The following is a 23,916-nucleotide window of genomic DNA, read 5'->3' as shown; positions in this document are numbered from 1 at the left end:
AACAACACCAGCATTTTGCAAACGTTTTTTCTAGTAAAAAGAAATTGAAAGATTTGCAGCCTAGCTCTAAACATATTTATTCGGGAATGTCTCACTGAGTTCAGTGGGACTTATCCTAAGAATACTTATTAGAAATTGCAGCTTTAAATCCTGTAAAGGGCTGAACCCTTTTAACTCTGATCTAGCAAAGATTTTAATAACATACTTGACTTCCAAGTATGTGAATGCCAGTAATAGCACTTCTTAAAACTTTGTACGACAGACCTTCTTTGACTACAGTGAGAACTCTTACATGCTTACATTTAGATGTTGTAATGAACTAGAAGTCATATTTTATTTCTTTGGGTTAGTGTCAGGACACATAATGTGTGATTTGTCAATTGCTGTTTCAAGGAATGTATGCTAACATACTAAGTTATTATTGAAATAATATTCATAAGTGACATGCTAGAGTAATAATAAAGCATCAGCTCTCATTTTTTCTCCTTACTTGACTATGAGCAACCAGTTGTCAGCAACTGAGTAGGAGAAACTTTCCACTACATTATAACTGATTATTTTCTTTTTGACTAAGATGAAAGAAATATTTTCTTTCTGCTTTCAATTACTCTTAACTTGCTGCATTCCACAATAAGAGTAACCATGAATTTGAGATTGGTAACACAGAATGTTCCTTATTTTGCCTATAGTCTTAGAAAGAATATGCATTGCTTTTCTCTGGGTAAATGATGTTCAGTTCCCCACCCAGCAAACAGGAGTAAGGTGCGCAAGTGAACTTTTTGGCTTTTCAGTTGGTCTTGGTTCACCAAGAAAGGCAGAGCACACAAGGACAAGGCGGGGCATTTTCTCTTGCCCACTTTTCTTTTATTGTACAGTTATTGGCGCGACTGAGCAAGGGAAATCAAGTGGAACTGGTGTAGACAATGGGCTATATGTTTTTCTGAAACTTCCTAATGTTTTGTCTGTGGTGTCAATTTCTGCCCACTTTTAGCACTGATTTGAATGAAGTTGTCTAAAAATGTCCCATGCGCAGTGTGCTTCATCATAATTCTATTTGGAAGCTAAATTTCCACCCCTTGTCGAAAATATTTTAGCTGTGAGTCCCCTGTCCTCCACGAACAGGATTTCGGGAGGCGTTTCAGACTTCCACAGTAGGGAGGAAACAAGAAAATTGCTCTCTGGGGCAGAAACCCTTGCACTTACAGAAATATCTAGTCTGAATCTTGTTGAGAATTATTGTGTATGTAGGAATTCCACAGTAGTGAAACATGGATAACAAATACAGCAAAATATTTCTGACTTCTGACATGCAGCAAACAGTTTCTCTGGCCAAGTCATCTTACAAGGGGACACTCAAGTGCTGGGAGACGCAATGTTAGCTGGGAAGTATGGTATAAAAAGACAGATCCAACAAAGATCGCCCCTCAGAGGGTTTGTTGATTTCATCTTTGCCTCCCTGAAAGCTCTTTCAATTTCACCTCCCCTTCAGGGAGGCAAAGATGATACTTAACAAACCCTCTGAGGAGTGATCTCCTTTGGCTCTGTCTTTTTAAACTTTGCTTCCCAGCTAACATTGCGTCTCCCTGCACTTGAGCGTCCCCATGTAAAATGTCTCATGTAGAGACTCAATAATGGGAAAAGAAATCTTATGTTACTGAAGCCAGATTGACATCTGTTGGAGTAAAAAGCTAAGAGAAGCCTCACCAAAAAGAATACTTTCTCTAGACAAACATCTGGCTATTCTAGAATTGGGTGTGGGCCTGTGAAGACCTGGGCATGCCTGGGCTTGCCAGGCCCAGTCTGTCCGGGCAGGCACACAGGAAAGTCCGGATGGGGGAAGAGTTGCCTTCACTCCAACAAATGCAAGCCATATTTTCCATGCTATTTGTGCTACAGCACTGCATCTGTAAATACCAAGCTTGTCTATTCACTTGACGCTTGAGGCAGCCTACTACTGAGGTAGTTGTTGTTATTGCTGTTGTTGTTAACAAGTGCATACTTACAACAAATGAATAGAGGGAACAAAGAGAGGAGACTCCTTTCCCGCCCGTATTTCTTCACCCCAAACTAAGGAGATCAACATACAGAAGTACTTGCTGGGTTCTGAACTAGGAAATAAATCCAAGTGCACTACATTGCTTTCAATCCCTAGTGGTAGTGTTTATTTGGATGAGCACCCAAGTTCACATTTCATTGAAAGTAATGCTCAGACAGCATCTTCACTCTCACCGGCATAATTTACCCCTTGCCCCTGATTTGCACCGAATTTCATAGTTGGATGTTGTGGAGACAGAATGGGGCTCATATATGTGCTTTCTCAGCAGCCAGTTCTTTCCTTCCTACATGATCTTTTAAACTCTGAAGAGGGATTCCATTCTCTGTTCACATAAGGGTAATATGCATAGCCTTACTCCCATTGGCATTTGAAGTTTGGATCACGGCTCTGTTTTGCTTTTTTTCCTTTATACTTTGGTGTTCCAGCCAATGTCATATAAAATTACATATATATTGTCATTTCAAGCGGTATGCCATATACCAGTGATGTCATAAGACAAAAGAGATGTACTTCTGAATCAGTAGTCCATCTAGTCCAGCATCTTGTCTTATGCAGTAGCCAACTAGTTGCCCTGGAAGGTCAACAAATAAGTCATAGAGGCCAAGACTTTCCTCAGTATTACTTGCTTCCTACCATTAACATACAAATTTTGCTGTTCATGGAAGTTCCCTTTAGATGTCATGGTTAGAAACCATTGATAGATGTATCTTCCATGCATCTGTCTAATCCCCTTTTAAAACTCTCTATGCTAGGGAGCATCACTGTACCCACTGGCAGTAAATTCCATAATTTAATAACTTGTTGAGTGAAGATGAACTTCCTTTTGTCTGTCCTGAATCTATTACCCATCAATGTCATTGGATACTTCTGCGATTTAATACTATGGGAGGGAAGATTGTCTTTCTGTACCCCAGGCAGAGTTTCATGAACCTCAGCCATGATTTGTCCCCCTACGTTTTCTCTAAATTAAAAAGTTCTGAACTCTTTAGCCTTTCCTTGTAAGAAAGGTGCTTCAACACCTTAAATTATCTTGGTTATACTCTTCTGCACTTTTCCCAGCTTTGCAATGCCTTTTTTGAGCTATGACAAGCAGAACTGGTGCATGTCTCGGTAAAATCTAGATTAGATTACTGCAGAGTACTCTATGTGGGACTGTCCTTGAAGAATGTTCGGAAGTTACAGCTGGTACAAAATGCTGCAACCAGAATACTGACTGGAGTGGATCATAGAGACCGTCTCACTCCAGTCTTGTTTCACCTACACTGGCTCTAATTTGTTTTTAGTATTAACCTTTAAAGCCCTATACAGCTGCGGTCCAGTATACCTTGAGGACTTCCTACCTATCTGACCGCTGTGGTAATCATCAGAAACCTGATTTGGAGTATCTGCTGCTCTGCTGCTGAATTCTGCTAGTGGGTGAAGATTTTACTGTTTTGTTTGGCATTCCCTCAGTGACCATCATACCCTCCTCCGTGTTTATGTGTATGTGTTTGTGTTTTGTTGAATTGTTTGTCAAATACGGACTTTAAATGTGTTGTAATGTTTTGTCTGTTTGACCTTGAGGGCTCTGAACTGGGTAGAAAGACAGCATAAAATATTTTAAATATTTTGTACATAGTATTCCCAAGGAAGCCTCACCACACATCCATATGGGGTATGACAATATAGGCCATTTTATACTCGGCACCTTTCTTATTAGCCCCAGCGTGATGCTTGTCTTCTTCATAGCTTTGTGCTTCACAGCATGGTGCTTGTCTTTTCTGCTCGATATATGTCACATTAAATCATATGTTCATTAATATGATGATGAGGGCCAAGTCATCACAAGCATTGAGACCTAGCCCTTCATTCTAGGTGTGTTGTGTATAGTAGTTAGAGTGTTGGATGAGGATCTGGGAGGCCCCACTTGGCCATGGAAACTTGCTGGGTGACCTTGGGCCAGTAAAACTCTTTCAGCCTAACCTACCTTGCAGGGTTATTGTTGTGAAGATACAATGGAGGAGCGTGGACCGATGTTATAGGCTGCTTTGGGGACCCATTGAAGAGAAAAATGAGGAATAATATCTAAATAAACTAAAATAAATAAAAAGATTCTGTGTTTCCTTAGTACTAAACCACTGAAATCACTTGGGTGATATGAGATCTGTAGTGTATTCAGCTCTTAAATTACAAATATTTATGACTTACCTACCCTGAGTTCCTCTGAAGGAAGGATGGTAGTAACATAAATGGAGTAATCCCATTTTATCTTCACAATTAAATTGTCCTTTTCTCTTGGGCAACAGTCCTACATGCAGTTAGGCTATTTAAATGCTATTGACTTCAGTGAGATTTAAGCAGCCTAACTGGGTGCAAGACTGCAGCCATGGTAATTTATATCAAGCCACTTTGCTTAGTGATAGATGTTCAAGCCTATTGCAGGGGTAGATGGACTTTTTAGCCAACGTGCCAGGGAAATGCAACATCTACCTGGGGAGGTATTGCTGTGCTGGCCAACAAAATGGTGAGGCTGGGGGTTGAGGATTTTACTTAGCCTGTCACTTTTGAAGCAAGACAAACCATAGCAGTGCTGCCAGCATCTAGAGATTCAACCTGGAAATGACTGGTAATTGTGCAGGTCCCGGAGATGATGATGGGCGTAAGGTATGCCTGTTGCCTTTCTTGCATTGCTGTCCCCAGCAGTGTTGTCAGTGCCTTAGTTGTTTGGGCAGAGATGTGGCCCTGGCTGCCAAACAAAATGTTCTGGTGTACTGCTGTCGGCAGACATGCTGGTGCTTGCCTACCTCTGTCCTACTGAGTTCAGTTGGGCTTACTTCCAAATTAAGTGGGCATAGAATTGCAGCCAGAGTGAATTGAATTGTTGTTCCTTTGTTAGCATATGCTTATCTTTTATATAAACTTCAAAATCAGGGGGAAAACCCAGATACCTCAAGGTTTTGCATCAACATTCAATGCTCTTTGGCACCACTCTTTGGTTGTCACCTGCAGCAATTGCCCAGATGGAGATGGCATAACTATCTCAAAGTAGAGCAGCAGTTTGTTGTTGGCAACAGTGTGTTATACCCTCTTATTAGTAATCAAGTATGCCAAGAAGTCAGCTGTTCAGTAGGGTTTTTCAGTTATTGATATTAAAAGCCAGAAGTTACGTTGAAAACCAAGAAGTAGGGATTCACCAGTAAGGTATTTCTTGGCATTTTAAACACTATTTGTTACTCCTGAAACATTTTCAGGAAGATGATGGATCCTAGAATTTCTAGTGGCATATATTTCTCACTGTGTCATCAAAAGGGAGATAACTGATTTAGCTCAAATAAACTCTGCCAAGTTGAAAAGAAGTTGACTGATCAGAGAGAGGCTGGGAGAAGTAATGGCTAAACAGCAGACAAAAATTTAAAATCCCTGCTTTGAGAGGAACCCTGCAAGAGAAAAAATAGCCAGCCTTAACAAAAGATCCTTCCAGAATTCCTGTGATACTTTGATAAACTTAAGAAGGGGATGCACCCACCTCACAGGGTGTTTTGTTGTGGGGATAATAGTAACATACTTTGTAAACCTCTCTGAGTGTTAAGTGTTAAGTCATCCTGAAGGGTGGTATATAAATCGAATGTTGTTGTTGTTATTATATGTAGTGTTTGAGACAGAGTAAATTAATGAGATAAATCAGGACATAATTTCTGATCAGGTACCAGCTAGCTTAATTTGTTTAAGCCTGCTCCTTTCGTGCCAGAAATGGAATATGGATAGGGAAGGGAGAAACGTTCATGTCTTTTAAAAGGGAGCTGTCCATGATGTTAGATCTCAGACACCTTGTGTTTTACTAAGTCCTAATGATGGAGATTTTCTGTACTAATCTAAAATTATGATGAAAGGGAGTCTGATGCAGCAAAAATCTTAAAATATAAAGTTAACACTTTTATGAAGGCTGCTGGAAGGTTATAGGAAAACTAATAAAGCAAAAAAATATTTAGCTGACCTGTGAAAGATTTGTTACATATGAAGAAGTATAAATATAATACATTTTTGCCTTTATTTAGATTTGATTTTTATTTAGAAAATGTATATGCTGCCTCTCTAGAGATCTGCCCTTCCAATTCATACATACAGCATTGTGTCCTTGAAGTAATGCAAGCTCTTCTGTGTCTCACTAACAGAAGTATAACCACTAGAGTTGTGATTTCCAACTGAAGTATCAGATCAAACTGTCTGTAGTGAGTATTGTAGGCAATGCAATGGCAGTGCAGTGCAACTGGCCTGTAGAAAATTGCTTCCAGGCCAAGGCTGGGGTCCTTAAAGGAGAATTCTTTTGATGGCCTTATTGTTAAGAAGCAGGGCTCATTTTGAGGGGAAACGTGCAGGAACGCAGTTCCGGCAGTTCTCCAAAGAGGTCACATGTCAGGTGGCCCTGCCCACCTGACTCTCAGCCATTTGGGGGCCTGTTTCAGCCTGGATTGGGTCTGAAACGGCCCGGATCGGGCCTCGAACGGGTGGTGGATCATTCTCCCACTTAGCAGCGGCCTCATCCTAACCATTTTGGGCCCCTTTCCGGCCATTTTCAGCCCCTTTCTGCCATTTCGGGCCCAATTTCGGCCCTGAATGGTCAGGATTGGGTCCAAAACAGCCAGGATAGGTGATGTCAGGGGGTGTGGCATATGCAAATCAGTTATGCTAATGACACACTTCTGGTGATGTCAAGGGCATAGCACATGCTAATAAATTATGCTAATAAGTTATGCTAATGCGTTCCTCCAGCTCTTTTTCTATGAAATGACCCCTGTTAAGAAGTGTAGAAATGATTGGATTATGACAAATTGTTGGTTTTACAACTTCAAGCTCTCTTGAATGATATGGATTATATGGATCCATTTCAGTCTGGCTTTGGACCTGGTTTTGGAACTGAAGCTGTCTTAATCACCCTGGTTGAAAACCTTTGCTGGGAGATCGATGGGTAAGTGCAGTCATGTTGGTCTTTCTGGACCTGTTGGTAGCTCTTACTACCATTTACTATGGTATCCTTCTGGATGGGGGAGGGGGCAGTGTAGGGATGGACAGGCATAGTAGAGTTGCTGAACAATTCCAGAAGGCTGATGCTAAGAATAGCTGCTTGATCACATGATATTTTGAAGTATGAGATCCCTCAAGGCTCTGTCCCTCATGCAGTTTAACATGTGCTTGAAATAGTGTTGCCAGGTCCCCTGACACACACACTCCGGGTGGGAGGTCAGAGACCTGGCACCTACCTTACAGCTTGGGAAGTGACATCATTGCATAGGTCACGTGCCACCCAGGAAGCACTCCCATGCTCACCAGGAAGCTGAATCAGGTCCGAATCTGGCTCGAATTGGGCTGCTGCAGACTGCAGGAGCACGCCGTGCTGCCTGGTAGCGCACCCTGGGAGGCACTCCTGTCCACCGGCCAGATAAGTGGGGAAGGGGGGAGCAGGGGATTCCTCCACCCCTGGTGGGGGACTGGCATCCCTAGCATGAAACCACTGTAAAGTTCTACACAATCTATAAAGGAGTGTTTTCTCCTGTATGAGCTTGCCCACCATCTGAAGTCATTATCAGAGACCCTGTTCTGTGTGCCCCTTCCTTTGGAGGTTAGGTGTGTGATCCTCAGGAACAGGACCTTTGTATTGTTTTTTACCAAGATTCTGGGAGGGGGCGGACCCTCCCACCAAGACTTGCCTCTCTTGTTACTCCTGTGCTGTATTGTGTTTTGAGGTCATTTCCATGAGATTCTATTGCTTTATTTCCCTGCTCTTTTAGCATTATTAGTACTTCATGATAATCTGATGCTGTCCAATGTTCCGCTATTTTTCTAGAGTTTTGATTTTGATGCAGTATTTTATTATGTTGTTTCATCCTGTTTTTATTTTTGCATGCTGCCTAATAGATACTTATATGGGGCCATAAATATTTTAAATAAAATAAATTGTGGAGCAATTAACTAATGTATATACTTAAAGGAGCATTGATTCATAATATGTTTCCAGAAAGCCAAATTGGATTTAGTATTTATGTGAAAGAATAATTTCAGGATCTTAAACCTGGATAGTTATCAATGATGTCTGCAGATTAAAAATGCACTCCCTATTAATGTCTGCCTCAACATACTAGAAGGGCTTAATCTAATATATAGGAAACTTCGCAAGATTTCATGCGATGAACACAGAGTTTCTTTCAAAATAACAGATAGAGATCTTCAGTTGACCTGAAGAATAAATTGGTGACTCAAGATTATAATGAAAAGACATGGTTGATTGTTAGATGGATAGGAAAAGTTGGTGTTGAATAACACAAGGTTAGAAACCAAATTCCCAAAGAGAGTTTAACTATAGAGACTAGAGGTGTGCGATTCAGGTTTCCAATTCAGGTAAAGTACCTGAATTGAACCCGATTCACAATTATTCAGAATTTCCTAATTGGGCCTAGCATGCTGGACCCAATTCGGAAACCCTGAATCAAAGCTTCCTGAAGCGATTTGTATTGCTTTGGGAAGCTTCGAGTCAAGGGGTTTAAATGCCCCTTTCTGTGCCGCTTCGCAGTGGCACGAAAAGGGGCATTTAAACTTCGGGATCAGCTGCTTGGCTGCAGACATCCCCGCTAAGCAGCTGATCCAGCCGGCGGGGGTTTAGATGCCCCTTTCCGTGCTGCTGCAAGCGACAGAGGAGCTAGCTCCGGACTTTCCCACCACCCAGATGGCCGCTGCAGCAGAGGAGGAGGCGGTGCGAGCCCTGGAGGAGCCAGCTCCGATCTTCTCTGCTGCCCAACTGGCCGCTGTGGCGGCAGAGGAGGTGGCGCGGGCCCCAGAGGAGGAGGCGTGGGCCCCTTCCCTGCCGGCCAGCTGATCAGCCTCCCCTCTCCCTACCCCGTGAATCTTCACAGGTCCCCTTCTTTTAATTTTATAATAGAAAACATGAATGCATAAAAATGGAAGGATAATATTATGTTTGTTTTTGCTTTGTGAGCTCTTTCCATCAGATCTCTGCAGTAGTGGTATATAATTTAAAGGAATAAAGAAATATTGAATGAAATACTGAATGAAAAGTTAATGCCACTTTATAATAACAACCTTATGCTTATATACCACTCTTCAGGATAACTTAACGCCACACTCAAAGTGGTTTACAAAGTCAGTGTCATTATTATCCCCACAAACAGACACCCTCTGTGAGGTAGGTGGGGCTGAGAAAGCTCTAAGAGAACTGCAAATGACCAAAGCTCACTCAGCTGTCTTTTAAGTAGAGGAGTGACGAATCAAACCCGGTTTTCCAGATTAGAGTCCTACTGCTCTTAACCACTACACTAAACTGACTACACAAGGTATAGTCTTCAGATATAGCTAGGAGAGATACTGCTCATAAGGAGATAGATCCAGAGGAGTTAGCCGTGTTAGTCTGTAGTAGCAAAATAGAGTCCAGTAGCACCTTTAAGACTAACCAACTTTACTGTAGCATAAGCTTTCAGGAACCACAGTTCTCTTCGTCAGATGCATCTGACTCTTTATTATTTTGCTCATAAGGAGGTCCTTTGAAAAAGACACCTAAGTTAATGTAATAAAAAGTGGGCAAAGAAGCCCCAGACTTACTTGGGGCTCCTTGTTTGTGGCTCACAGGATGTACGTGTATGCAGCACAGGGCGGCTGCCATTATCCTCAGGGACCAGCAGCCTCCGCAGGACTGTGTAGGTAGCCCTGGATTCAAAATGGCCAGCCAGCCAATCAATAGACGGCAGGTCAGCATTGTAGTGGGAGGGGTCCCAGCTAACAGACCTGAGGGGTACTGGCTTCCTTCTGGTCTGCCAGCTTGGTATACGTTCAGGAGTTATTCAGGAACACAGCATGTGGCTCTCAGCTGACTTCCCACCTATTCCTCCCTGTCTGCATTGTTGCTGTTTGGGGGTTTTGTTTGGTTTTTTAAAAAAAATGTTTTAATGTGAAAAATGTCATTCAAGAATTAATCTATCCTGTTATAATATAACTATATTCCAGAAGCTGGATTTTCAGGAAGAGAAAGATACATTTATCCATTCACTCTTTTGGACTAATAGAGGCTATAGATTTTTCAACCTAGTCATTTTCATTGCAAGCTCAAAGCTATGTAACAGCTTTTAGAAAAATGATCTGTTGCTTAATTCTTTTATGATGAAAAAATAAGCATGGATTAGTCCTTATTATAACCCATGAGCAGAAGATGCTTGTCCTGTAACCACAAAAAAGGAAGGGGGGAGGTCCTCCCAAAATATTGAGAAATACTTGGGGCTGCAAATAAGAGGAGGAATTGAGTGAAATCACTCCCTTACTTTTATACAAGGGTGTACTCCACCCATGGAAGATGGAGGTGGTAGCCGTGTTGCCCAACTCGCCCCCCCCCCCATTGCAGCACAGTTTCAGGTAAGTAGTGGTGTTTGTCTGTTGTGAAAGATCAAGATTTGGCTCCTGTAAAGACCAACTAGATTTCCAGGGTATGAGCTTTCGAGAGTCAGAGCTCCCTTTGTTATGCCCTGGAAATCCACTTGGTCTTTAAGGTGCTACTGGATCCAAATCTTGCTTTTTGCTTTCGCCCATGAGGGTCTCCTGCCCCTCCCCACAATTTCACTTTTTACAAGTCAATTACAGTTTTTACAAGGATTGCTGGGGCAGGCAGAAAGATCCATCTCCACGAGCATTTTGTACTTGTGGATTGTAGGATCCATTAATTTCTGCAGAAGTTAAAGGGCTGCTTCAGGAACATTTGGAGTCACCGGTGGCATTTTGGTAACACTATATCTATATAGAAACACTGTTTATGTGAACCACTGAGTCCAGATGGGTACAATATTTGTGACTAGAGTTGCCAGCGTGGCTGGAGAAAAATACACTGCTCATTTAATAGAAACTTAGTGTTTGGAAATGGATTGCTGAAGGTTTTTGTGGTGTGCAGGTAAATATCTTCATCTGGTAAATAACATCTCAGTATCTCAGTAAGCATATATAAAAGGGACTGTAGTAACTATATGAAGACACTACTGTAATGTATTATTAATAATCACAGTTAAATGTTTGATAAAATGTTATGATGAAAGAACATAGATAAGTAGAATTCTAACTCGAGCGGACTCTATGATATATATTGGATATTCCTTCCCTACCTTTTCCCTTGTCCTCCCCTATTCCTATATGAGAAAACTAATAAAAAACTATTAAAATGAATAAATAAATAAAAGGGACAGGTGTTTTTTTTCCTCCAGGAAGTTGGCAACCCTTTGTTAGCGCTGAAACAGTGGTGGCACTTGAGGGTGGTGGCACTTTTTAGAGTTACTACTTTCCAGAGATGTAGTAGCCACGTATGGCATCCAGGTAAAGGCCCTTACATTGCATGTCCTGAACTGAAGACTAACAACTCCACTTGATCCCAAGATGGAGTATTGGCAGATCATCTACCACCATGTACCTGAAACTACAAATTACATAAATTAATTATTAAAATATTTATTCTTCATTAAACGGAACCTCCATTTTCAATTAAAATAACTTTGCAGTTTGGTTTCTAGAGAAAACCAAAACCATAAAAACATGTTGGCAGGACTGGATAGAAATTCTGATATTAATGGGGTTACTTCTGTGAGCCAAACTGCTAGTTCTCCCCTTTGTCTGAATTGTCTTCCTTTCTTTACATACCTCCTTTCTTTTTTTTTCTTTTTTTTGTGATACCTGTTCCTTTTATTTTAACACAAATTTTTACAAAGTAAACTTCCCGGTATTGTTATACAGGTTTCCTTTTTCCTTACCCTCCCCTCCCTCCCTTCCCTCCCCTAATCTTCTTCTGTCATTGCTTCAGCCACGGGCACAAGGTCCAAAGTTTCCAGTTAATATCCTTCTTGGCTTCTTCCTCCATGATCCAGTCAAAATAAGGTGACCATTTCTTATTAATTGAACCCTTACATACCTCCTTTCTTTTCTGTTTTTTTCCGTTAATCTCTGCTCTTCCTTACAAGTTCTTCATGTAATAGTTGAACGCAGAAATCAAGACTTGTTCAAAAACTTTCCTACCAGTAGAAATGGAGTATCTCTTCAAATTGTGTGAAGCATATATTTATCATAATTTGGCATAATGGATTCTAAATGCAGAATATGGAAAAGTTTAGTGTAGAATTCTAGATCCCTTATCTCCTGAGGGCCTTTTCGCCTTATACAGGTTTGCCAATAAGTATACTTTTAAGTATTGGATACTTTTCAGTAATGGATACGTCTTTCTTGTCCTCTGTAGGTTAAAAATAACTTAAGATTCAGTTTAACAACACACACACATTTTAAGTACACTCCGTTTTATTTAACTTTTCCGGTGGTTACACAGAACATAGATTGTATACGTATAAATTTAATTTTTTTGTAGGAGAAATTTCAACAGTTCTCCTGATTCTGGCCCATCAGCAGCTAATGAGGCTCAGGTGTGTAGGGGTTCCGAAGTTCTTAAGGGATGAAGAAATAGATCCTTGTAGGCTGATGGATTCTGATGGTTGCTTGATGACTGTTAGAGAATTTCCTGTTGTCATGGTCATATTGAAGTCCTGGTCAGCTTCTAAGGCATGGACACCTGTGTAGTTAAGTCAGTATCTCCCAGATGCCCTCTCCGTGGATTAGAGTCTGAAAACAAATGGAGTAAATCTCAGGGTGAGTCCAACTCAATCTGGGCTTACTTTCTTTGTTGCATTCAAGTAGTGCTTTCCAGCTGATTGTTTTGTATTGTAAGGGAGTTTCTTCAAGGGGGGCTGAGGATGGTCTGTTTCACCCTTTGGCAACATGCTTTTACTTGTTGGCAGAGCACTTTGTATAATAAAGTCGCTTGTGTCCACTGCAACCTTGAAGCTCTGTTGGATGCCTTAAGTCTCTAAAATGTTGCTTTTAGCTTATTGGCCACTGCTTGGATAAATTCCAGTTATCACTGCCTGATTGTGTGAACTGGATGTTTGGAGGGGTGCAGCCTGCTGCTTGTATACTTCACTCTTCTTGGCTGACATCAGATTAGGAGGAAGAAGTGACCCATTCAGTCGGGGGTGGGGGCATTGAATGCAACATTATGGAAGATTCAGACCTGTTGCCAACTTTTGACCTGCCAGAAATCTCTCCCTTTGAGATAAGGTGCTTAGGTAGGTGATGTCTACTCAGGTATTCCTGAATAATCCATTTCAATCTGGTTTCAATCTAGCCATTCTGGTAGGATAAAAACAGGGAGTATGAACCTGTTAATTCTTTTGGAGCTTCAAGTCTGTTTTAATTTCATGACCATGGTATATTTCTGGATTGCTTAGCCAGGATGGGAAAGTTGGAAGGTTTTCAGTACCTTCTTTTGTGGCTTTTACATTACAGGGTGCTTCAGTCTTATCTCACTTGCTAGATGAAATCATCCTGAGATTTGTAGTGAAAAGTCAGCCAGTTATACTTGTCCTTTTAATGTAATTCAGCTGTAGCATTGATGTCCTGAATAGGTGCCTGGAATTGATAATAGGCTGGATAAGGGCCAATAAACTAAAGCTCAGCTTTGCTTATAGACAACCAAATGTTGTCCGCAGTTCAGAGCAGCTTTTGCCAGTGTCATCAATACCACCTTCAGTCTTTCTTGGGCAACCATAATCTTGCCATAGTTGTCCATGCTTGGGTAACATCCAGATTATACTACTGTATTTTATATATATATATATATATATATATATATATATATATATATATATGGGCTGCTTATAAAAAGCATTTCCAAACTTCATTGGTTCAGAAAATCAACCTATCATCACAGTTCACATCTTATTTTAAAGGGCTATGCATGCAAACCCTGACTTCTGCTTGCTCCCAACCAGGGCTTTTTTTCTGGGAAAAGAGGTGGCGGAACTCAGCAGGTTGCCCTTGGAGAAAATGGTCACGTGGCTGGTGGCCCCGCCCCCTGATCTCCAGACAGAGGGGAGTTTAGATTGCCCTCCACGCTGCTGGCGGAGGGCAATCTAAACTCCCCTCTGTCTGGGGATCAGGGGGCGGGGCCACCAGCCATGTGACCATTTTCAAGAGGTTCCGGAACTCCGTTCCACCGCGTTCCAGCTGAAAAAAAGCCCTGCTCCCAACACTTAGATTGGGGCCCAAGGGTATACCAGGAGGTGACCACTGTTTTAATTCATCTTGCACCTAAGACAAGTGAACCTTTGATTTTTCTTTGTTTTTTTAAAGTGCTATGGGGCTTGAAGTGAGCTATTTAGATGAGAATGAAAAGCAAAAATGAATAAAAATTGAAATAAACTTCTTTGTTGGGTAACCTTACCATGGCTTTCAGAATTTTAAAGTACAAGTGAAGTTGATTGTGATGGAAATAAAACATGCTGCACAAGGAGGTTGGAATAAGCAATTTATTCTCTTATTAAGAATGACTGTGCTTAAGTGACTTATAGCTTAACTTTGTTAAGTCTTTTGATATGTGTTCAGTTGTCCTTAACTCAAATTAAAAAATGGTTTATTCTACTCCCTCTTTGCAGGGGCTAGGTAGAATGAAGCGTATGGAGATTTTCATTTATCAATCATGAATCTGAAGATAAAGCACACTGACAGTGACTGGACTGATTTGATCTCCAGTGTTGAAGACTTTCCTCATTTACATGAGCTTTGTTAGTGCCTGCTAGCTATTCAGTGTCTAAATTCTTTTAAAGCCGGTAATAACTATCATTACACTGTTACAGGTGGCCTTGACATAATAGCTAAAAGTAAATTGTCAAGGAAACCAGTGCTAAGTATTCTGTCTTCATTCATGTGTAGGGGCACATAAGTGGCAATCACTTTCATAGTCATTGCTGTTCCGTGTTGTAAATGAAATTAGATTTTTCCCTTCTGAACTATGTAACATTGGGTGGCCAATCGGCAGCATGTGTGCCACAAATATTGCAGGCACCAGGGGGTTATGTTGCACTCCAAGATAAGAACAGGCCTATGGGCTTCACTGTGGCAACGAATCCAACTTGCATATCCCATGCTGTGCTGCTACTTGTCCTGGCTCAATAAAATAGAAGTAAATCCAGCCCAAAGCAAGGGAGGTGGGGTGAGCTGCATACATACACATCAGAGTTGTGCTGTCTTGGAATGACTTTTGGTACACTTGCCAAGAAGGTTTGACCATTGCTGAGGTACTTTTTGTACATCTTTCAGGAGTATTTTTTATACAGCATCCCTAATTTGTTTTAGGACCTTGATACCTTGATTGCAGGCTGTACAGAAGGAATTTCACATTTACCTGAGTTTATTTTCCAGAATGTTTTAAGTATGGTGCCATACTGATATAAATGTAAATGAGTCTGTCATCCAGATACTCCTGCCAGATAAAGTAAGCAAGCTTTATTCTTTTGAATACAGTATATGGACATTAGTGATAAAGCTCCCTCTACTGGAGTGCTTTTTATTAAGATAGAGTCTACATCAGAAGCTTTGCCCCAATTATACCTCTGATATGGTAGTGATGCTGACTACGGAAAGGAAGGAAGGAAGACTTGTTTTTTTTCTCCTTGCAAGAACAATTGAGTAACACAATTCATAATAACTAGAGGAACACTAAGTGGGTCTGTATAAACTGAACTGGCTATCATGCAGTGATATATTATATGGAACTCAAAGTGTGGAGAGTAGCATGTGCTTATAGTTAAATTTCACATCACAGTAACATAGTAGAATGAATTGCCTTACCATGGTTCCCTGTTTAGATTTTATCACTTTCCAGGCTTTGTGTAACTGATAAATGTTCAATTATATGTGAAGTGACTATTAAGGCATCAGTACTCATCTAGGGGTCTAGGTCTCCTCTCCCTTCTCTTCTTGAAATTGTGTTAAATAATCCATTAATGTACTAAGAAATGTGCATTCATCAGGTATAGTGATGGAGGCCAGGGTGCATATTACAGCTTTTACTGCATATAAGATGTTGCAGTCCTGTTCTTAAGAACTGCCAGGCAGATTGGGAATCACGGTCACGGTTAATAGCAGCGAATTGCCAGCTCTTGATGGGTGGGTAGTCACTCTTTTCAGTGGCTGCCCCCTGGGGGAGAAGGTAGAAAAACAGAGGGAGGGAATTAGAGTGACTTTGCACACTTGAGCAGGTTCATGCCGCTGGATCAGTGGCAAGCATTGGCAGGGCTCCACTCTGGGGAGGCTCACAACAACATCACAGTCTCATTTTTACCAATTGGTGTTGCTATAGCCAGTGGTGCTCAGAGGGAGAGCAAAGAAGGGAGGGGTTGTGGAGGAGGGGGGAAGGGAATGCAGGAGACTGGGCTAAATGAGAAACAACAAAAAAGTGTTTTGTAAGTAAGTCGAGTTCAGGCTATAACTGTTAGTGAGGTGCTGTTAATTGTACAGAAGTATTAGAATAGAAGTTTCAGTGTGTGATTAAAGAGTTGGCTTGCAAATCCTCAGCATAACCTGAATTTTTTCAAGGTTCTTTGGGTGTAGAATGGCTTATAATAATGATTTTGACTAATACGATTTTTGACATGCAACTTTAATGCTTAACCTTAGTACAACTCTAGAGCATTTCATGTGTATTCAGCTGTAAAGAGTGATGATTTAAAGGGATAATATAAGAAAAAAGGTCGTTTTAGAATGAACCTCTAACAAATTGCATAAAGGAAACTTATTATTCCACAAGTAGAAGGCTATGCAGCTTTTCTGATTATTTTTTCTGCTTGATTCAAAAAGTTGTTGAGACATGATAGGGAAAAGAAACAAAAAATGAAGTAGAAAACTGCAAGCAATGAACATTCCTGTGATGGTTATGATTTTGTTGCTACTAAAAATACTCAGCAATAATGTGGTTATTCATCTTCTTTCTTCTTTTGGATGAAGAATTCGCTCTAACAAGAAAATGCTTTTGTTGGTTGGAGGACTGCCTCCTGGACCTGACCGGCTACCTAGCAATTTGGTTCAGTATTACGATGATGAAAAGAAGACATGGAAAATACTGACAAGTAAGCAGTTTATCTATGTTGAATTACCTTGATGAATTTTAAAACATGGTTAATCAAATTAGACACTTTATTGATTTGCTTCCCTACAGAGATTTGTTTGTATATTACAAGGGTTTCACAATGGGAAAATGAATTGAGATGCTGGAAGATAGTAAATTTACAATGGACTAGGCCTAAATTAAAACTGGCTTAAAATCATTTCAGTAAGTTTTCAAAGCAAACTTGTTAAGCTTTCTTAAATAAACATCCCTTCTCCTTTATATATCTTTCAATTATGCTATTAATGCTATGGACACAATCCAGGAAAATCTAGCACTCTTAAGCCCGATTGTTTTCAGTGGGAGAGCTAAGCATGTGCTTAAACCACAACCATTGAAACCAAGGGGACTTGTCTTTGGCTGGAGCATGTCCAATGAATATTGTACTTTCATGTTCACGGAATTCTGTATTGTATGCCATTTTAGTTTCTACTCTATAGCTTTTATTTTGATGTCTACAGTAATACAGAGAGTTTCTCCCATAGTACCCCAGAGCTCTCGCTGACACAAGCAGGTATCAGTGGCTTATGTCAGCTTTGATAAACTGTGTTGGCAAGCTTTCTAGCCAGGTTTTTCACCTTCTTTCTTAAAGGGCAGCTGTGTTTTACAACAAACATTTAGTCTTGAAAGTTGAGCTTTGGAACTTATTCTTATATTGGATACAATTTCCAATCTAACTTGGTCATAGAATCACATAATAGTTTTTTGTGTGTGTGTTTTCCGGTGCAGTAGGCTGTGTATGTACTGGTCCCTTGGTGGGCAGACTAGCTGCATTGGTCAATAAAACTAAATTTTTAACTGTCAGAATTGCCTAAAGCTGTTCAGATAAAATTATAAATGAGCAATTTTGATCCATAAATCAAAGCCATACTTTAAAAAGCTAGACAACTGGTAAAGCTTGGATTTACTAACAAAAATGTTCCTTCCCTGGCAGCCTGATCCTAGTGGGCCACTTTAACGGCAATAGTGCAGAGGTTGCAAGAAGAAACAAAAAAGCATGTAAGGGAACATCACTGTGCAATAATACTTATTGTTGCTAGTGCATAAAGGAATAAATTGTGCCCTGGCACCAACAGTGACATTGTAGTGACCCATTTTGTCAACTGCTGTCTCAAATATTTTACAAAATGTTATGTTTTCTTCAGTATTTAAAGCCTTTCCATAAGATAATATTTTGTCTGCAGAATATATCTAAGGTAAAGATTTATGCAATCCTGCTACAAAACTTCTTGAATGTTGTTTATTGCCAAAACCTGACAATCATCAACATCAATTGCAACAAAAGATTCCCTGAGCACTAGTATGCTGGATATGCAGGAGATGATGTTGTATATAGCAACTAGAAGATGAAATGAGCCATAGAATACAAAGTCTACTTTGTTATACAGCAGACACAATACCAGTTGAATTTTATCAGTAAACAGAAAGCCTATTACAGTATATATGGAATAGCAGACCCCCTTTTTAAGAACAAATGATATAAAGGAAAATATCAGTCTGAAAAAACAGCCTAGGAGTAACTGTGCAAGACTTCTTCTCTGACAAATTAAAAAGAACCCATTGTGGAAGTGAGCATGCCACAAGTCTCACTTGTGCACCAGAATCAAATGTATCAAATACATATTCACTGCTCTACAGACATGGCTAACACTTTCAATGTAATGGTACCAGGTAAGAAAGAAATAATATTTGATTCCTGATAATCTAAATCCTTGAATGTTGGCCCTTCCAGCCCATTTGAAACTCCTACTAATGTAGATTAGCTTGTTAAGCAGAGTAGTTATATTAAGCAGGAAGACACTGAACAAGTGCACCCCAGGGGAAAATTGCACTGAGATCTTCCATGACTGACATCACTAAGAATCAGTGTTTTGGGTGAGTTTATAACTATATAATTGTGTATCGTTACAATGTTGGATTGAATCCCTTTCTCTTAAATTTTTCTCCCTCATCCTGCTTTCAGGCTAGTGAAATTCAACATGTATAACCTTATCAGTTGGGTCAGATATTTTGTAAGAGACATCAATACTGGTGGCTGTCACTCACAACATCCTATTTCAATAAATACCTAAAGTTTGACTGTGCATTGGAGAGGGGGGGAGTTAATTTCTTCATCCTAATCATAGTTAGTTCAATTGAATTTTTTTTACATCTGAGAAATTTCTTTTTTGAAATCAAATATGGCTGTTGAATTTTCTGTGCAGTTTTCTATTCAGATATAATTTGATAATGCTGTAGTTACTGATCATAACCAATTGAGAATTAAGCATGCTTAAGAGAACTGATTTTAGTTGGGATGATGTGTGGGATTATGGCCACTGTTACTTCATAAATTAACCAAATTTATGTTTTGTATCTGAACCATTTAGGATAAATTAATAATCAGTTTTTCTATTCTTTGTTCCATAATTAATTACTCCAAAGCATTATAATTGAAAACACCTAGGTTCTCAGTATAACCTTCAAAATAAATTCACTGAATTTATCCAGGAAGTCTGTTACCTAGGAAGATGTCAGAATCGGGCCAGATTTTCCCCTGTCAGTCCTAGGCCTCAAAGCAGTTTTGGCTTGCAACAGTTAAACCCTATGCAAACATTAAAAATTACATGCAATGTGCACAAATAGAGAGGGGAGTAGAGTTATACTTGAAAGGCCCATCCTTAATGTCTGTGAATTCAGACAGACATTTGCAGCCAGTCCCAGGTGTGTACAAGAGTACATATGCTGGTTGTTCCATGCAACTGAGAATGCTGCAGCTTTTCTGCTCATTTAGAAGAGATCTTGCTGCAGACATTTGGTTGAATGCATGTCCCTTGCCTGTGAGGCCAGCAGATACAGTCCTGCTCACCTGTGCGTACTACATGCTTTTTGAAATGTTTGCTTAGCTATGCAGCTGCTGAAGAGTTCTGGAAGATGAAAATATTTTGACAGGTCACTCCTACATTAAAATCAGGGATGTGCAATTTGGTTCAGTATTTGGTAAAAATTACCAAATTTTATCTGATTTGGTAAGATTGGTGTTACCAAACTTAAATCTGTACTATTGAATGAATTCTGTAATACTGAATTTAAGTTTGCCAAATTTATTCAATAAAATTTGTTAAAATTCGGGAAACATGGCAGTACTGTTCCTTGATGTCCTAAGGAACAGCAAAGAAACACTTTTTACCAGATGAGAGGGGGGAGAAGGGCAGGGGAGTGTGTCAGAGGCAGAGGGGGGAAGGGAGGGGAGAGTGTGAGTGTGAGTGTCCAGCAGCTCTCCTTCTCTGGCTAATGGGTTTCTCAAGAAGGGGAGTGCCTTTTTTAAATTAGAAGGCTTGCCTCAGTCAGCCTCCATTTTGCTCAGGCCTGAAGATTGAGAGACACTGCCTGTTTGCTGCTGCTGGCTCTTGGATTTCTCTCTTGGCCTTCTTTGGACTGCAACTGGATCCTACTGCCAGTGAATGGAATGAATTCCTGGCTACCTGGTTTGAGAGTCCTAGACTCGCTGGGCTTTTTTCTCTCTTTGAGGGGAGGGAGTTGGCCGGGTGTCTGAGAGGGATGGGGGTGGGAGGGAAGAGAAAAGGGTTTTGTTTTTTTAAGTTTGCATTCTAAAAACTGCTTTTTTACTGGGGGTCTTTGGATGGGCTTTTTGCGGGGGGGGGGTGCTCTGATTTCTGGCTTATGAAATTGGTTATATTTATTGTTCATTTTTCTGCTTGTTCTTCTGGGGTTGTTTTAACCTGTTGTGAATAATTTGTTTGGAGTTTTATAGTTCCTGTTAATTTTATGACATTCATTTGGTCTTCTGGGGCAGTTGTTTTCCCCTATTGTTGGGCTTTCTTTACAGACATTTGGGTTGTTGTTTTTTGCTGGCTTCTGTTTTCTGTTGGCGTAGAAGTTTGGTTTGGTCAGGTGTTCAATTGTTGGTTGGTCTTCTGGGAGGAATGTTTGTTGGGGTGCTTGGTTCAATGTGTTAACTTAAGCTAGTGGTGTTTAGGTGTACTTTTTGGGTATCCTGAGACAGTTGTTAAGTATGAACTTTTAAAAAGTGTTTTAAAGATAAGATCGTTGTAAATTTTCCCCATAGGGAGTAATGGAGATTGGAGGTGGCTGGGGGCACATAAAATGACCCCCTGCTCCAATCTTTATGAAACTTGGTGGGTCATTAGAGGACAGTTAGGAATGGATCCTCTGCAAATTTGGTGAAATTTGGTCAAAAAACGATACCTCTTTAGGCCACTGGAAATTTCTGAATTGAGTTTCCCATAGGAAACAATGGCAGAATTTTACTGAATTTGTTCTATATTACCAAACTGAACTGGAGAATGAATTCAATATTCCCCGAATTCTGATTTTTTTCCCCATTTCAATATTACCGAACCAAATAAACCGATTTTTTCCCTGTGCACACTCCCAATTAAAAATATACTGTTGTCTTGTATCTATGTATCTGTTTGTTTGTTTATGTCATTTATAGTCCACCTTTCTCACTGAGACTCAAGGTGGATTACACAGTGTATGATTAGTACAGTCAATATCGGGAACATTTTTATAAACAATGCCATAGGGTAAATAGATACAAAGTTCACGAAGACATAGTATTAGTAAGAATCCAATACAACATAGTGATGAGGTCTATGATTCTTAACTCATTAGCGGATCATCTGAGATTCCCTTCCTACAATTCAGCCCTCCTATCTGAATAAAAAGCCTTTTTGAATAATCCGGTTTTGTATCGTTTGCGGAAAGCCAGGAGAGTGGGGGTTCTCCTGACCTCCTCAGGCAGTCCATTCCACAGGGTGGGGGCCACCACAGAGAAAGCCCGTGTATAGGCTGCTGTCGATTTGCCGATGTGCAGGGTGGCACCTGCAGGAGACCCTGTTTGGAAGAGCAAAGCTGCCATGGAGGAGCATAGGGAGGGAGGCGGTCGCGTAGGTATGCCAAACCAAGACTATGAAGAGCTTTGTAAGTGATAACCAATTCCTTGAACTGAGCACAGTAACTAATGGGTAGCTGGACTGTAGAATGGGAGTGATGTTCATGCTCGTGCTCACTCCTGATAACAGTTAAGCCGCAGCATTTTGCACAGATTGGAGTCTCCTAGTTAGTTTCGATGGGAGACCTATATATAGTGCATTACAATCATCAAATCTTGATGTTACCATAGCATGGATCCAGGTGGCGATGTTGAGGTAAGGAAGCCATTTTCCAAGCTAGGGAGAGGTTGCAGAAAGCATTTTTTTTTTTTTGCGGCTGCCTTAGCTCGTATAACCATGTACCTCCAAAAACTTAAGGGCATCACCATCTCTGGACAAGGCGGGTGGTGATTTCTGCTAACCTTGCCCTCACAGCCCTCCTTCATTTTACTGCCTGTGCTGTTCCTCAGGGTCTTCTGACTCACAAGAACAAAATTTGGGGGAGCTTGGTTTAGTGCAGCATGAAGGGGAAAGTCCAGCTCATGAGGTTTGCTCTGAAGAAGTAATGATTCACTTTGGAGCATGTTCTGCCAGCATTCGACACTTCCAACTCAAGCATGACCAATGTCTTCCAGTGAAATGAAAAGTGTGTGGTGTGCAAACTGGCCTATGTGACATCACAGGGTTAGTCAATCACTAACACGTATTGACTGGTGCCTTCAGTGCATGGTTCGTTTGGGGCATCATAGGTGCACAAAGATATGATTGAAAGAGGCTGAACAGTTGACAGGAATACTCTGAATGTGGAGGTCATTTTCACAATAACTTTTTGTTGTGAAATCTATTGTCGTCCAACAAGTTCTGCTGCTAACTGAGGACATGATTGTGACTACATCATGCTAGTGTTAGCCCCGGTATATAACGGTTGCCTACAGTGCCAAGATCAGAAGGTCACCTGACTGGCAGCAATCTTACATGCATTTACTTGAAAGAAAGTCCATAAAAATCAATAAGATTAACTTCTATGTACTTCTTTGTACTTCTGGCTCATCCTGCATTTAGCAGGGGGTTGGACTAGAAGGTCTGTATGGCCCCTTCCAACTCTGTGATTCCGTGAAATATGCATAAGGATCAAGCTGTGGGTTTCCATTTTTAGATACAGTACAGCATGTCTAGTAGCCATCAAATTACTATCTGGCTTTCAATACTGTGATGCTTTCCTATTGCAGGAAAATGATTAGACTTACTCCCAGCATTGTTTATGAAACATTGTTGCAGTTCAGTATAATAGGGAACCTTTCCTAATTTTTAATAGGCATAGACATAATCACACAAATATTTTAGGGAAGTAACTCCACAGGGAAATGGAAAATATGCCCTATATTAAAACAAAACTAAAACTAAGGCACCAATCCTGCATACAGTCACTTGGAAGCAAGTTGCTGTGAAATCAATGCTATCTACTTCTGAGTAAATTTGATTAGAATTTGGATATAAGAGTCAATCTCCCTTAATGACATTAGACAGATGACTATAATCATTGTAAAGCATCAGCAGTAAAAGTAACATCCAGTAATGATATCTTCTTTTTAATAGCATGCACCCTTACATTAGGACAGCAAGAAATTTAATTCCAGCTGGATTTATCTTTTTCTCAATTCTAAGTGTTTTTCTTAAATGCTCAGGGACACCAGGATAGAAGAGCAAGTGTTTTAGCCCTGGTTCATCCCTATCATCTTAACCAATACTACAAGACAAAAGCATTAAAGTAAAATTAATCTTGTCAAAAGATCTTAGCAAAAACAAGTGAGATCATGCATAAAGCATCGCTTTGTCTAGTGTGAAGTCTCGCTCTGATTAAAAACATATAATGAAAGTAAAAGTAATACATCATTGCCTTAGTGGTAGGAATTTTTTTGGGAAATGCTATGCAACTCTGAATATAAAAAACCTATAGA

The 23,916-nt window shown here is 40.3% G+C and overlaps 1 protein-coding gene across 1 annotated transcript in view; it reads left to right on the top strand.

Annotated features, from left to right (window-relative positions):
• The window catches only part of KLHL14 (kelch like family member 14), an 87,963-nt gene that overhangs the window by 4,480 nt on the left and 59,567 nt on the right, over positions 1-23,916 (top strand). The window contains exon 2 of the mRNA XM_054985764.1: positions 16,901-17,022. Within this exon, the coding sequence (XP_054841739.1) occupies positions 16,901-17,022 (122 nt within the window). The remainder of the gene's footprint in view (positions 1-16,900; positions 17,023-23,916) is intronic.

This window comes from Eublepharis macularius, chromosome 7 (assembly GCF_028583425.1).
Source record: "Eublepharis macularius isolate TG4126 chromosome 7, MPM_Emac_v1.0, whole genome shotgun sequence".
Taxonomy (NCBI): domain Eukaryota; kingdom Metazoa; phylum Chordata; class Lepidosauria; order Squamata; family Eublepharidae; genus Eublepharis; species Eublepharis macularius.
The sequence above is the reverse complement of the archived record's forward strand: the minus strand, read 5'-3'. Positions and strand labels throughout refer to the sequence as shown.